This window comes from Oncorhynchus clarkii, chromosome 24 (assembly GCF_045791955.1).
Source record: "Oncorhynchus clarkii lewisi isolate Uvic-CL-2024 chromosome 24, UVic_Ocla_1.0, whole genome shotgun sequence".
NCBI classification, from domain to species: Eukaryota; Metazoa; Chordata; class Actinopteri; order Salmoniformes; family Salmonidae; genus Oncorhynchus; species Oncorhynchus clarkii.
In genome coordinates this window covers 4,353,006-4,369,119 of record NC_092170.1, presented here as the reverse complement: position 1 = coordinate 4,369,119, position 16,114 = coordinate 4,353,006, and the positions used below count along the sequence as shown (strand labels likewise).

At 44.5% G+C, this 16,114-nt stretch overlaps 1 protein-coding gene across 1 annotated transcript; it reads right to left on the bottom strand.

Moving 5' to 3' along the window:
* Nucleotides 1–323: 323 nt before the first annotated feature.
* On the bottom strand, nt 324–13,510 carry LOC139383025 (calpain-1 catalytic subunit-like). Its single transcript, XM_071127317.1, has 22 exons — nt 13,173–13,510; nt 11,092–11,161; nt 10,042–10,160; nt 6,368–6,501; nt 5,893–6,064; nt 5,579–5,662; nt 5,391–5,476; nt 5,210–5,287; nt 4,423–4,616; nt 4,045–4,247; nt 3,923–3,934; nt 3,641–3,720; nt 3,423–3,545; nt 3,277–3,313; nt 2,992–3,066; nt 2,851–2,896; nt 2,483–2,544; nt 2,148–2,216; nt 1,575–1,653; nt 1,329–1,445; nt 1,175–1,227; nt 324–795 (listed from the first exon to the last, which is right to left on the bottom strand). The coding sequence occupies exons 1-22, from the start codon at nt 13,365–13,367 to the stop codon at nt 769–771; spliced, it is 2,115 nt and encodes a 704-aa protein (XP_070983418.1). The 5' UTR covers nt 13,368–13,510; the 3' UTR covers nt 324–768.
* Between the last annotated feature and the right edge of the window lie 2,604 nt (nt 13,511–16,114).

Here is a 16,114-nt window from a genome sequence, read left to right as displayed (position 1 = left end):
TGTGTGTGACAGAGCACGGAGGGTAACCAGAGGTAGGAGGAGGCAGAGTGTGAGACAGAGTTACTAGAGAGAGCGCGAGGGAGGGAGGAATGGAGCAAAGGAGGGAGGGAGCGAGGGAACGTAGTGGAGGAGGCAGCGAGTGCGTGTTGATGCTGTACGTGGCGTCAGTATGATAAGAATAGAGACGGTGAGTGCAGCGCAGCTGAGACCTCACCTTCAATCCCTCACCGGGGCAGGCCGTACTCACCGTGTGTGTGTGTGTGTGTGTGTGAGGCTGGGTTGTATTTATAAACACAGAAATAATTTTACATTATCAAAGCAGATTCATGTTTGCGAATATTTATTTTTGGATACATTTCATTGCGTTTTTCATTTTAATTTCCAGAGCTTCAAATACATTTTCACTATTTCAGCTGTTGGGCAATACCACCTCATTATTTGAGTTTTAAGAAATACTTGGCTGTAAAACTGAAAATACCTGTGTACACATCAAATACATTAGTAGTGACACTAACTCCAGAGGTACTATCCATGTCAATTTATGTAAAGCACTATTAGCACAATATGGCAGTAGAGAATGACAGTGGTGTATAGTATGGTGACAAAGTTCAGGGATTGTGTGTGTGTGTGTGTGTGTGTGTGTGTGTGTGTGTGTGTGTGTGTGTGCGTGGACGAGGACGCCGACAGAAGCATGATGTTATCATATGGTTCTGGTCAGACAGAATGCCCCTGCAGTGCCCACGCGGAGACCCCGTTTGCAGAGCACACTCACACGGTCAGGAGGCGGAGCAGCCACTGTAAAAGAAAACAGCAAAGAGAGGAGCAACCAGTCAAGGTTAGAGAGGCATTAGTAAAGGTATAGCATATATAAAGGTTAGGGTCAGGGACAAGGTATAAGTTAGGCTTGAGGATATGGTCTGGCACAGGACGGGGTAGGGTCAGGTTATGATTCATGTTTAGGGTCATGGTTACTGTCAAGATAGGGTTATGGCTAGGGTAAGGGTTGAACAGGAATGTGGACATTATGCTAGGATTGTGGGTGAGGTTAGGGTTGAACCGGGATGTGGACATTGAGTTAGGGTTGAGGGTAAGGATATGGTTGAACCCGGATGTGGACGTGAAGTTCGGGTTAGGGCCAGGGTTTTGGTTGATTTCATAGTCAAGGACGACTCACGGCATTGATTCCCACATCTTTGACCTCTGGGTTGCTCTCTGATTTATACAGGGCTGGGGAGAAGGGACACAAACACACACAATAATTACGGCAGAACATCATAACCGGACAACAAAACATAACTGGCTGTGTGCGTGCGTGTGTGTTGACATACCGAATAGCTTGCGCAGCCTGGTGACACAGGCCACAAAGCCATGGAAAGGCAGATGCGGCTCCCCAGAGCCAAACCTCTCCCACAGCAGCTGTATGACCTGGCCATCACACTGCACCCCTAGCAGGAGCGAGAGGGGAGGAGAGAGAAATGGGTTATTATCCATTCAAGAGTGGAGTATATATATAGAGAGAGATAGATATAGAGAGATAGAGAGATATGGAAATATGACAGGTGTAGAGTACGAACCTGCAGCCTGGAGGGCCAGACTAAGCTCAAAGGGGCTCATGGTCCCTGAAGAGTCCTGATCAAACTTGAAGAAGATGGACTGAAAAAGAGAGAGCGTGAGAGGTCAATGACAGATGGTTGAGTAACTGTAGCTAAGTAATATTACTAATTATAAACCAGGTATTTTGTGTCCTCGATGCTGATTGGCCGAAACAGCATTTCAGCTGTGTGTATATCAGACAATATACCATGGGTATGAAGCAAAAATACTATTTATGTTGGTAACCAGTTTATAAAAGCAATAAGGCACCTCTGGGTTTGTGGTATAAGGCCAATATACCACGGCTAAGGGCTGTATCCAGGCACTCCGCTTCACATTGTGCATAAGATCAGCCCTTATAAACTGGTTGCCAACGTAATTAGAGCAGTAAAAATTTATGTTTTGTCATACCCATGGTATACGGTCTGATATACCAAAGCGTTCAGCCAATCAGCATTCAGGGTTGATTGGCAGTTTATAATGGCCAATATACCACAACCCCTCTGGCTTTATTGCTTAACACCTTGGGGCTTGTCCCTCTAGCACAGTCGTACCTGCAGACTGCGAAGAGAGGCCAGCACAGGCTCTGTCTGCTCTCGGGTCAGACTGCTACGCCCCCCAGTCTGACAGGTGGGTTAGGGATAGCTTTCAGACACAGACCGAGGCGCTCAAAAGTACCAGGGCCCGTATCCACAAAGCATATCAGAATATGAGTGCTGATCTAGGATCAGTTTAGCATTTTAGATCACAATGAATAAGATTAAATGGACAAATCCTAGATCAGCACTCCTGCTCTTAGATGCTTTGTGGATACGGGCCCTGGCAAGAAGAACAAAGGCATTGAGATGTAAGGGGAAAGGTTGTGACAACTGGCCAAATGAAAGGATACATCCTCTCCAAAGATGATCTGTCTGCATGTCTCCAGTGGCAGCTGGTAGTCTTTCTCCAGAACTGAGAGAGGGGGAGAGGGGAGGAGTGAAAGTGGCAGATGATTTTAATGCTATATTAGCTATGAGGTTATGCCTAGAGAAGTCATCTCTGTTTAGCCCAAAAAGTTTGTCTACCTGATAGAGGAAACCTTGCTACTCTGCTCCCACCTACTGGCTGTTACTGGTACTGCATTGTACGAATATTCCCCACAATAGGACCAACGTACAAATGGTGGTACCCTTCATGACAGCAGTTTAGGGAGTTCAGCGACACGGTTTGACTAAATTAACCTTAGAAATGAAAACCTGAGCTCATGAAGGACCGAACCTGAGTTAACCAGCTTCATGAACTCCTTAGCATTCAGCTTGTTGTCCTGCCAGGGAGAGAGAGAACAGGAGGTCAAGACTGTCTAAGGGAGATAATTCTCTTCTATGGTTGAGTTATATTTTGAGATGAGAGAATTCCTACAGGCCCCGCCATCTCATCAAAGGTCTTCTGTACTCTCTTGCGATCCTCTGGCAAGACTGGTGGCATTGACATTACCTGTGAAGGACACGGACACACACACACACACACACACACACACACACACACACACACACACACACACACACACACACACACACACACACACACACACACACACACACACACACACACACACACACACACACACACACACAGTGACAGTTGGCTTGTTGAACTGGAGAGCGGTAGTGCAGTAGAAGTATGCTTCAGTAAGGTCCAACGCACCATGATGAAGCCAGTGGAGCAGGTGAAATCTTTGGTCCTGGAATACAAGGAGGAGCTCCATCAGTCTCAACGCAATATGAGATTGTCATGAACTGTCATCATCGGCAGCATCATCGTCACCCGCCCCCACCCATCCCCTTCTGTACCCCAGATTGTTGCCGGTCTTGGAATAGACGCGGAGGAAGAATTCCGCAGGCTGGTTGGGACTGTAGGTGGAAGCCAGAATCACATAGTTTCCCGGGTCCAGCCTCACCTCCCTCCACACAGCCCTACGGCGACAAATGACAAGAAGAAGAGATGAGATACAACTTTGTAGACTGTTTTCATGAACATGTGACACAGTATTTGCAGGGAGGTACAATACCTCAGGGGCTGGTACTTCCCAGAACTCCCCACAGGCTGCTGGGAGGAGAAGAAGCTCTGGTCCAGACACAGGCCCCGAAGCTACAAGAGGGGGAGCGGGGAGGAGAGGGGAAGATAGGAGAGGAGAGAGAGGAAGAAGGCAGATATAGAAAAGAGGGAGAGATGTAGGTAGTGGTTGGAGAGAGAGGGGGGCAGCAGACATGGTTGTTAGATTAAAAGTGACATTATCTAACAAATGAAAATATTTAATTTTTTCCCAATTTCTTCCCAACATGATACTCACCTTTGGAGGAACCTGCGGAGACAGGAAAAACGTCAGACTAACTGAACATGTAGAACATTCAGATTCACAGCACACACGGGGACAGCGCATGTTCTCTCCCTCGCTCTCCCTTCCTCTCTCACCCTGTAGATGTGGAAGGCGATGTGGAGGAAGTTGACTTTGTCCTTCTTCCTCCGGTTTTTCTGCAGTAGTTCCACCAACACGGTGCACTGCTTCACTTTCTCCTTCTGGTTCTCGGCCACCTTCTTCTCCTCCGGAGTCATCGCATGATCGTCATCATGCTCGGCAAGGACAAGCTGGAACTGGGGATTCTTCCAGAAGGATCCTACAATAGAGGAGGGATTGATGGTAGTAAATGACAAGGAAGGTAGTAAATGACAAGTAGATGAAATTACTAACGTTCTGCTTTTGGAAACACACACACACACACACACACACACACACACACACACACACACACACACACACACACACACACACACACACACACACACACTCACGAGGGTAAGTACAGCTTCCCCCTGCAGTGGAGCCCGATACCCAGGAGCCTTTATGGGAGCTGAGGGTCCAGGAAGAGATGGGGGCGGCAGGGGAGTCGGGGTCGGTGGGTGTGTCCTCGTCCACTATGGGGTCAGGGTCCACACTGCACAGCTCCACTGTGCCAAACAGCTTGCTGAAGTCCTCCGCACTGATCCTGACACACAGGGAGGGACGCGCACTGTTGGAATGTGTTTGTGTGCTGTTGTTGTATTGTGTGAAACTAGATTACACGTTAGAGTTAGAGACATTTATTAAAGTGTCATTCCACAATGATACAATAGTTGACAATGCAAAATGCAGATTTTAAAAGACCACATTGTGGACCACTCAAACAGAGTTTTGAGACACGAAAAAGCAGTCATAGTCCAACATGGTACACAGTGTTTCATTTGGAGTCATCTATAATACATTACATCATCTATGCATTTTTGGTGTCAGTTATTGTACATTACATTGTATTTACACGTGTGTGCATCAACAGAAACAAAGTACAGCAGACATAAGGTGAGACTGTGTGTTTGTGTCCATGTGGGTTTGTGTCTGTGTCCATGTGGGTTTGTGTCTGTGTCCATGTGGGTTTGTGTCTGTGTCCATGTGGGTTTGTGTCTATGTGGGTTTGTGTCTACGCGTTTTTGTGTATACACGTTTTTGTGTCTATGTGTGTTTGTGTCCATGTGGGTTTGTGTCCATGTGGGTTTGTGTCTATGTGGGTTTGTGTCTACGTGTTTTTGTAATGCCAGAACCTACCAGAACTCTCCGTCCTCACTATTTTTCAGCTCAATTCTTTTCTTTTCAGCAGCATCCACATCATCCCAGTCTTTACTCCTGCAATTACACACACACACAGGAAAATGAGCACGGGATTACTGTGTAGCGACAAAATGAAACACACACACGCACACAAATGCACACACACACACTTCCTCACTTGTCACTCCAGGGTCCAGAGTACTCCACAAAGCCCCAGGGGTTCCTCAGCCTCAGCAACAAGGCCTCACCAGCCGACTTCTTCACCTGAACCACACACACACGCACACAAACAATTATGTTAGCAAAATGGGAAAGTGGATTATTTTCTCATGACTTTAGTTCAGGGAAGCACAGTATGATACATACCGTGTCAGTGTCTGTGATGGCGTAGGCATGGCCCTTCACCAGTCCCTCTGCAGTCACTGTGCCTATCTCAAGATAGTTACTAGCCTGTGGAGATACACAGCACATAGAGAGCAACTTGCTTCTTACACAGTGAAAGTCACACTTGCAATCACAGTAGCTATTGACGAAGGAGCGGTGTGGGTGTCAGAAAGGTGTGTAGCTTTGTTGGTACAGCAGTGTGTGTGTGTGTGTGTGTGTGTGTGTGTGTGTGTGTGTGTGTGTGTGTGTGTGTGTGTGTGTGTGTTCTTGCTTGCTTGTTTGTGTTTGTGCTGTACCTGTATGAAGCAGCTGAGCAGGCTGCCACGGGACAGGGCATCAGAGAGGGCTTTCCACATGATCCTGGGCGTGCGTGAGGATACAGGGAGGGAGTAGGCTATGCCCCCTGTGAAGTCCTCCATCGCCTCAGAGATATTACCCCCCTTCAGACTTCCATATGACCCGATCAGCCTGCTCCGAGATAGGGGTAGCGGGAGCAGGAGAAAGAGAGGTGTGTGGAGAGAAAGGGGGAGGGGATAGAGTGGTAGGGGAGAGGAAGGAGAGAGGAATGAGGGAGATAAAGGAAGGGGACATTTTCTAGATTTACATTTTCTGCCATTTAGCAGATGCTTTTATTCAAAGTGCCTTATGATAAACTTATTCAAATGAGTAGCTGAAACCTCATAAGAGCATTGTCAGGCACACACAAACACTACAACCATATAGCATATTACACACGCGCGCACACACACACACACACCCCGGTTGACTCACTTGGCATAGGCTTTCTCCACCAGGGCGCTCCAGTACTCGTTGCGGGTACAGGAGTAGCTGAAGAGCAGGCGGCCTCCGCGTACAGGCAGCCTGTCATCCACTACCACCTCCACCCACTCACCATACTGCCAGAACTACACAGGGAGGGGGAGGGAGAGGGAGGTACGGAGGAGGAGGGAGGTAGCGAGGGAGAGGGAGGCATAAAGAGGGTGGACAGTAAGGGAGGGAGAAGGGATGAGGGGGATGTAGGGAGAGAGGGAGGGAGAAGGTGAGAGAGAAATCTACATTTAATGTGTTGCGTAACAGTGGGCAAGTACAGGCCTGCATTTAAACATCCTGGAGGTCATGAGTTATGACTTGGTGATGTTCTCTAATTGCTTGCCCATAAGCGTGTGTGTGTGTGTGTGTGTGTATCCCAGGGTAGTAGCTACCTACAAGTCTGGACTACACTCCCAACATAACCCCTCCAGCTATCTAAGTCTACTCATATTATCCCCCTTCCTTCCGACAAACATGTTAAGTCATGCCACACATACTTCACTGAGAGGACATTAGAAAATATTAAAGCAATTACAGAGTCATAACTCATGACCTCTATGTTTTAATGTTTCCATTGCATGTCTTTTCACAGATGTTATTTCATGAGGCAATGTTTTAGTAATCAATCCCTTTAAATTGACACAATTGGTCCAGAGACCAAAGTTTGCAGAGACGAGATAGAGAATGGGTTAGAGGTGTGTGTATGAAAATGTGTGTGTGTGTGTGTGTGGGGGGGGGGGGGGGGTTAATTAGAGATCTCCCTCGTTAGTGATGGGAAGGGGGGATGAAAGGTGTGTGTGTGGGGGGGTCATAAATCTAGTGGGGTAATTATACAGCAGTACAAGCAAACTAGCACAGGCAAAGTTAATCTAGGGCAGGGATCATCAACCAGATTTTGCCACAGGCCCATTTTTTCTTGAGTGGATGGTCAGGGGGCCGGAACATAATAACAAATTATTTGTAGACTGCGAAATGACCGCAAGTAGCCCAAACAAGTAAAATATTTTACTAAAACAACCCTTTCAAACTTTGCTTACATTTCTATACGATCACATATATCTCCATATCACAGGGGGTTCATGGCACCTTCATTGGGGAGGACGGGCACGTGGTAATGGCTGGAGAGGAATATTAGTTACACCACCCAACTTGGTCTCAAAGCATTTTGTATTATTCTGTACGTAAACCCGAACCACTCCATTTAGTATGATATGTCACGTTTCGTGTGGTTACATAAGACAGATGGTTACTAAAAGCAAAAACAAAAGGCGGGTGGGTGCACAGCGAGAACATCTAGCAACTCAAAGGTTGCGAGTTCAAATCTCATCACGACCAACATTAGCATTTTAGCAACTTTTCAACTACTTACTACTTTTTTAGCTCCTTTGCATCTACTTAGCATGTTAGCTAACCCTTTCCCCTAAACTTAACCCTTTTAGCTAACCCTTCCCCTGGCCCTTAAAACTAACTCCTAAACTTAACCCTAACACCTAACACCAAACCTAGCTAATGTTAGCCAGATAGCTAACGCTAGGCACCTAGCTAGAATCCTTAACATATCATACATTTTTCAACTTCGTAACATGTTGAACGTTTTGCTTATTTGTAACATATACCAGTAATACAAATTGTAATTCGTAACATATCATACAAAATGGGTGATGGACAACCACAAATTAATACATACCACATGAAACGTAACATATCATACTAAATGGAGTGGTTGCCCCACCTGGTCCCATAACACACACTAACACATGCCTATATTCTCTCATTTCCTTTGTTCCCTTAATAACTCTTTATTTCCACCTTACCACTGAGAAATAGCAAAAAAAATAGCTACATGGACCGAGTTTACCTTGTATCTTTGTATATTTGCTCTGTCTCTGTGCACTCTGTGTCTGGTTAGACTGTAAACTCTCCTTCCAGACCCATATCAAACATCTCCAATCCAAAGTTAAATCTAGAATTGGCTTCCTATTTCGCAACAAAGCATCCTTCACTCATGCTGCCAAACATACCCTTGTAAAACTGACCATCCTACCAATCCTCGACTTTGGCGATGTCATTTACAAAATAGCCTCCAATACCATACTCAACAAATTGGATGCAGTCTATCACAGTGCAATCCGTTTTGTCACCAAAGCCCCATATACTACCCACCATTGCGACCTGTACGCTCTCGTTGGCTGGCCCTCGCTTCATACTCGTCGCCAAACCCACTGGCTCCATGTCATCTACAAGACCCTGCTAGGTAAAGTCCCCCCTTATCTCAGCTCACTGGTCACCATAGCATCTCCCACCTGTAGCACACGCTCCAGCAGGTATATCTCTCTAGTCACCCCCAAAACCAATTCTTTCTTTGGCCGCCTCTCCTTCCAGTTCTCTGCTGCCAATGACTGGAACAAACTACAAAAATCTCTGAAACTGGAAACACTTATCTCCCTCACTAGCTTTAAGCACCAACTGTCAGAGCAGCTCACAGATTACTGCACCTGTACATAGCCCACCTATAATTTAGCCCAAACAACTACCTCTTTCCCTACTGTATTTAATTTATTTATTTATTTTACTCCTTTGCACCCCATTATTTTTATTTCTACTTTGCACATTCTTCCATTGCAAATCTACCATTCCAGTGTTTTACTTGCTATATTGTATTTACTTTGCCACCATGGCCTTTTTTTGCCTTTACCTCCCTTCCCACCTCCTTTGCTCACATCGTATATAGACTTGTTTATACTGTATTATTGACTGTATGTTTGTTTTACTCCATGTGTAACTCTGTGTCGTTGTATCTGTCGAACTGCTTTGCTTTATCTTGGCCAGGTCGCAATTGTAAATGAGAACTTGTTCTCAACTTGCCTACCTGGTTAAATATTTTATTTTTTTAAACACTCACAGGGCTCCCTACGCACTCACACACACACAAACTCCATCATTTGCCCACTCACACATACATTTATACTGACTCCACTCACATACAAGCTGCTGCTACTCTGTTTATCTTATATCCTGTTGCCTAGTCCCCTTACCCCCTATACATATCTACCTCCATCACTCCAGTATCCCTGCACATGTAAATATGGTATTGGAATTTACTTTTAAAATAGTTCCTGTATACATGCATAGCATGCTTACCTACTTACTTACTTTATTGTGTATTTCATATTCCTATTTATTTTTCTATTAATACATTTGCTATTGATTACTGCATTGTTTTTATAAATGTACCTTTTATTTAGCTAGGCAAGTCAGTTAAGAACAAATTCTTAATTTCAATGATGGTGAGTTAACTGCCTTGTTCAGGGGCAGAACAACAGTTTTGTACCTTGTCAGCTCGGGGGTTTGAACTTGCAACCTTCCAGTTACTAGTCCAACACTCTAACCACTAGGCTACCCTGCCGCCCCATTGTTGGGTTTTGAGTTTGGAAGAAAGGCATTTCACTGTACTTGTGCATGTGACATTAAAACGTGACACTACTACTTTTCAGTCCTGCTTTTGCTACTCTCACTCTTTTACATGGCATGCTGTACTAATACGATTTTAATGGACATTCTCATTGTAACGACAAAAAATGTAGTATGCAGAACACATGTACACTGCAAGCACAGGAACCCTCCCCACGCATTACCGTGAAGTGGAAGATGCCAGCATAGGATTCTGTCAGGCTCTGATTAGGTGGTACCACTTTGACAAAGAGATTGGGGTGCATGGTAAGGCAGGACAGGGCAGCCAGAAGCCAACAGTCACCTATTAGAAAAACAAAGAGACAGGCCAAAGGTATGATAACTAGCCGTATGAATTAGATTTTATTTCAATTGATTCTACATGTTTTTTTTGTTTTTTTTTCCCATTTCAAATCATTTCCTGACGCTTGAGGAAGTTCTAACACTGCAGAGTTCCCACACTCACACACTCTCTCCCTCACAAACACACACACATGCACAAGCGCACACAAACATGCCTGTACACACACAGGCACATTCCTCTCTAACAGTAAACAGCTGCTCTTTGTGTCCGTGTAGAGGAAAGAAAGAAGTGTTGATGTTTGATGCACGTATGCACACACACACACACACACACACACACACACACACACACACACACACACACACACACACACACACACACACACAAGGGATGCCACATTGCCACCAGATCCTTTACACAAACCTTGAGGACAAATAATGAAGCAATAACAAGAGAGCAACATGAGAATTCTCCCTATTTCACAACAATGAAAAACAGACTGGACATCGCATGAAAAGCGGTGATAAACAAGGCACATTGTTTTTCATGGGAGAAAGGGGTGTAACCACAGGATCCATTTTAGACCCACAGATTCCCCCGAGGAGGTTGGGACTGGGAGGTGAGAGCACAGAATGTCTCCCCGAACCCCATGCTGTTGGGACATGTGTTTGGAGCGGAGCCCCTGGGGTGGTGTGGAGGGGTGACCTATTCAATGTGATTAGAGGATATCTAATCAGAGTCTGAACCACACAAATAGTAGAACCAGGATATCATCTCAACCCCATTCCCTGGAGAATAGGTTTGGAGAGGTGAGGTCAATCTAGTTCTACATGAAAACTGTGAGTTGGAGTGAGCATAAGTATCTACCTGTTACTGCAATGATATCCCATCCTACGGTGCTTAAAACACACGCACGCACACACACACTTACCCAGCTGGCCCTGGCAGATATCGGTGGTGCAGGTTGTGTCCTCCACAAACACAGCATTGGCACTGATCTCCTGCAGATAGAGAGAGAGAGACACAGGGCAGAGTTCAAGACTACAGTTTACACTGTCTGAGGAAATGTGTAACTCTTTGTTTCATTCACATAACAGTTGACTGGATGATGACAAAGCAATGTTCCTGATTTCAACTGCATCACAGACGTTCCATGGCTTCTTCGGTTGTTCTCCTCTTTCCATGTCTTTTCTGCTTTTAGTGATTTCCTGTCCAGCTGTTTGGCACAAACTCTGTAAGTTCTCTTTCTTTTCTCTCTCTCAACATTCTCCGTTCTGTCAATTCGCTCTCTTCTCTCTCTGAATACGCTCCAGCAGATCAATCTATCTCCCTCAGAACTAGACCACACCTGACAGTGAGTCAGCTCCGGTGTAGCCTACATCTGTCCAGGAGCATCACCCAATTGTACACAACTAGAGCTACTCATATCCTCATCAACCTCAATTCATAATGTCAATGTAAAATTGATAACATAGGCTACAGATATCCATAAAATAAGCATGACTAAGAAATTTGACTATTGCAATTTAGAAGTATGTTTTTGAGAGTGACCACATGGCTGGCTATCATGTAGACCAGGGTTCCCCAAACTCTGTCCTGGGGCCCCCCCTGGGTGCACTTTTTTTTCCCCCTAGCACTGCATAGCTGAGGGGGGGGAACCCTGATGTAGCCCAGTTGTCACCAATCGGTCGATCACGATCGACTGGTCCATCTTCAAGGCATCCCTAGATGATCACCAAACATTCCTGTAGAAAAGCGATAAAGGATTGAGTTCCTTTGTGTGTGTGTGTGTGTGTGTGTGTGTGTGTGTGTGTGTTGCGCTGCCAACTCTGCCTACCTGGCAGACCGGGAGATCTGTGGCTAAATCGAGTGTGCCGGCACTGGCCAATCCGGTAGCTCAAATCACTGTGCCTACAGCTTCCGTCATCCTGGCCACAAAATTTGATACTAGCCTATGTGAGATTTCATAACTTTTAAAACCATGACCAGAGAGAGACTGTCAAAGAATAACCTAAAGTGACGAGCTGCTATTCTGAGTGAGTTCACGTCTAAGTTTTTATTCAGTACTGTTCCAAACCTGGGCCAATTGTGCACCGCCCTATTGGACTCCCAATCACAGCCATATGTGAACCGGGACTGTAGTGACACCTCTTAGCACTGAGATGCCGTGCCTTAGACCACTGCGCCACTCAGGAGCCCTATTAAAGCACTATTACAAACAAAACGCGCTTCTTCCTACTTCCACTGGAGCTGCAATGAATGAGTATCCAAGTGTAGGCTACCAATAGCCCTGCGTTTTTATTATTATTATCATTTAGTCCTGTCTATTGTAATATCAAGGAATATGTAGCTTTCTCTGGTCATAGGGACAACATTAATTTGTGCATGAGGCAGACGCGGTTTGAAACATTCGAGTTTCGCCATCAGGTGGAAGATTGTGTCATCTCTCTCTGGTCAATCTCACCAGAGGAAAGGGAGGAGAGAGCAGGGACTCTGCTGCTCTCTCCCTCCCTCAGCTGAGACTAATCTCATACTTCAGTGTGTTCAAGACAACTGGGAACTCGGAATAAAACGAGATCCGATTTGGGGGGGGGGGGGGGGGGGGGGGGGGGGAATCGGAATTCCAAGTCGGAAATATTTCTAGAGCTCTGACTTTCCGACCTGAAAATCACTAATATCATGATTTGACTTGAGAGGCAGTTAGCATCAGTCCAGTAAAATAAAAAAGCTCATTATTTCAAATTATACTGTGCCTCGCAAGTGCTACAACTGAAATATTTTGCTATCAAAGCTCGAGTTTTTAAATATAATATGGCCTAATAATAGCAATATTGGCCGGCCAGGCGTATAGCCAATATGCTGTGATAATGTATTTGGCCTACTGCACAAACCTCAATTCTACAGAACAGTTTTATTATTTTAATATTTCATTTTTTAAGTCGTGTTTAAAAAAGAAATCACTGCGGTAGATCTCGACTTGCTTGTGTATACACTGATAGGACAGTAGCCTACCTTGGGTCGCAGCCACTTGATCTCCTTTTTGGGATCCGGGTCGGTAGGCATACCGATTGAGCTCTGGTCCGGGGCGAAGGTTGAGTCAGAGAACAGCGAACCGGATTTAACGCACGCATCTAGGAGGGCTACATAGTCCTGGTCCCGAAATTGAACAGGGTTGGCAATGGAACCGGTTGCGACCTGAGTCTCCATTTCCAATGTTCAAATTGAGATCAATTTGGAAAAATAGTAAACGTAGCCTAATTAGAGTTAAACTATGCCAGCTTTCCTATTTTGACTCACTCCTGTATGCTTATTTTTTGGGACTTGTGCAACAACCCCTGTTCTTAAATACACACACACACTCATTCACCCGTATGGAGACATAAGGGCGCCTCCCTTACTCGAACCATCCCAGAAAGGTATGCAGAGCCCCCGGGAGGTTTGGAATTTTCTCCTTTTGTTAACACAATCAACATGTCCCTGTACTGTGGCCAGAATTGTGATCGAATCAAAGTAATGTTAGCCACTCTCAATGCAACAAATATGAAACAAAACGAACTTCGACTTGTAGGAGAGTGTATGCAAGATATTTTGCAGAGAACTTCTGAGTAGAATTATATTCCAACGACTGGCACAAGCGACTAGATATATGTGCTTGTTTTGAGATAAAAGCGAGAGCCGTATGTACTGCCACGTGTGCACATTTGTTGATAGGCTTTGCTAGTTAGTGAGTTATTAGCCAAGTTATAGCTCATTTCTGGTCAGCAATGATGGAGTGATTGCTTCATACAAAAGCAGAAACTGTGTACATTTCTAGCCATCTGAGTCAAGCAGATGTTTTTATGTCTTAAAAGGGCAGTGTTGTATTTTGAGACATGCTTGAATAGCTAAGTAGCCAATAGGCAGAGGGTAGCATAGATTTTTGTCTGATTCTGTGTAATAATAACAATTATATGGGAATAAGAATTATTCTTATTTTGTAAAGTGGTTTCTTGCATAAATCTATGGTGCTCCTGAGTGGTGCAGCGGTCTAAGCCACTGAATCTCAGCGCAAGAGGCGTCACTGCAGTATCTGGTTCGAATCCAGGCGGCATCACATTCGGCCGTGATTGGGAGTCCCATAGGGCAGTGCAGAATTGTCCCAGCGTCGTCCGGGTTTAGCCGGGGTAGGCCGTCATAGTAAATACGAATTTGCTCTTAACGGACATGCCTATACAACGGCATTTTCAGTGATGTCCTTGTCTGAAGAACAAGTTGATAAACAGGTTAATGACAAACCCTGCATGTTTTTTCAAAGGTGTCTTGGAATGTAGGCCTAGCCACTGTTAAAACAGTGACTTAAAGCAGGTGCAGCCTCAGTGTTGACAGTAAACGCCGGAAATTGCACAATGTTCAGGTTTGCAGACTTGAAATTTCCTCAGTGCTGAAAGAAATGTAAGGGAACATTGGCTATGACACTTGCTTTGTCCACAGGAGGATTCGGACTCTCAAAGAGCCCTTCAGTCTGTTACTGGGCCGTTCTCCATCACGCCTGATTAAATCGACAATGAGGACAAGAAAACAATGACCAGAGCAAACAAACACAAAGAATAACGATTCAAACCCATAGAATGGTGCCCATTTAACTCCATTATCCGCCTGCCCATTCTCCCCATATGGTCTTTGAGGTCGGGATTATACACAGCCCTAATAACACAGCTCGCCGACCCGCCCTAACCATCCACGCCTTCCGAGACCCTTTTGATCCCACGACCCGCAACGTTCTGACGAAAACTGTGTATAAATGTTTATATATATATATATATATATATATAAATGTGTTACAAATTAATTAAAAAAAATTGGTCAGGGAAATGAACAATATGAACAACCACCTGAAATAAAATAAATAGAAGATGACAGATCACATTTCAACATACGGGTACATCAAATCCAATTATATAATGTTATGGTGCAAATACTATTTTGTTACTATGTAACTTGAGGGTATTTGGCATTTTATTAGGATCCCAATTAGCTGTTGCAAAAGCAGCAGCTACTCTTCCTGGGGTCCACACAAAACATGAAACATGACATAATACAGAACATTAATAAACAGAACTACATCAAAACCATTTTTAAAGGCTCACGTAGCCAACATATCAATACATACACAAACTATCTAGGTCAAATAGGGGAGAGGCGTGGTGCCGTGAGGTGTTGCTTTATCTGATTTTTAAACCAGGTTTCCTGTTCATTTGAGCAGGAAATGAGTTTCATGCAATAACGGCCCTAGTAAGGCTACAAATTCATAAATTAAGGTTTGAAATCTGGGCGTCTTCTTTGAAAATATACATTTATGAATATAGTTTTTAATCATAAGTAAATTCATTTTTTTCAGAATGTCTTTTAGTAAGCTGGAGTCTGGGTAATGACATGGTGCCAGGAGCTGACTGAATGGTAGCCTATTATTTTTCGCCTATTTACATCATTTTCTGTAGTCAGGCAATCCCATGTCGATTAAACGTGTATGTCGATTAAAAATGTATGAAGAACAGGCTGTGTGTTCTCTCTAACTCACACATAAACACACTTTCCTCGTCCTACTTTAAGCACATTCTTTCACACATTCTTCTTTCACACACAGACTAAATTTAGTTGAAACCAATTACATATACAGTGCATTCAGAAAGTATTCAGACCCCTGTAAGGAGTGCGTAACTGGAGGCAGGGAAATCAGACGCAGGAGAGCAGAACTAGGTAATAGCAGGAGCAGTTTAATTCCAAAACCAACGGCATTAAGGGAAATATCAACATGGGTACAAAACCCAACGCGCACCAGTCAACATGTGCACAAGCACTTACAACAAATAATACCACACAAAGACATTGAGGGAACAGAGGGTTAAATACACAACACGTAATGAGGGAATGAAAACCAGGTGTGTGGGCAAACAAGACAAAACAAATGGAAAATG

Excerpts from the sequence above, each read along its gene's own strand:
- LOC139383025 (XM_071127317.1), bottom strand. The coding sequence starts at position 13,367 with ATGGAGACTCAGGTCGCAACCGGTTCCATTGCCAACCCTGTTCAATTT. Across the intron at positions 6,502-10,041 it reads CTGGCATCTTCCACTTCACG|TTCTGGCAGTATGGTGAGTG; the intron begins GTAATGCGTGGG and ends CTCCCTGTGTAG. Across the intron at positions 3,314-3,422 it reads AAGACCGGCAACAATCTGGG|GACCAAAGATTTCACCTGCT; the intron begins GTACAGAAGGGG and ends CTTGTATTCCAG.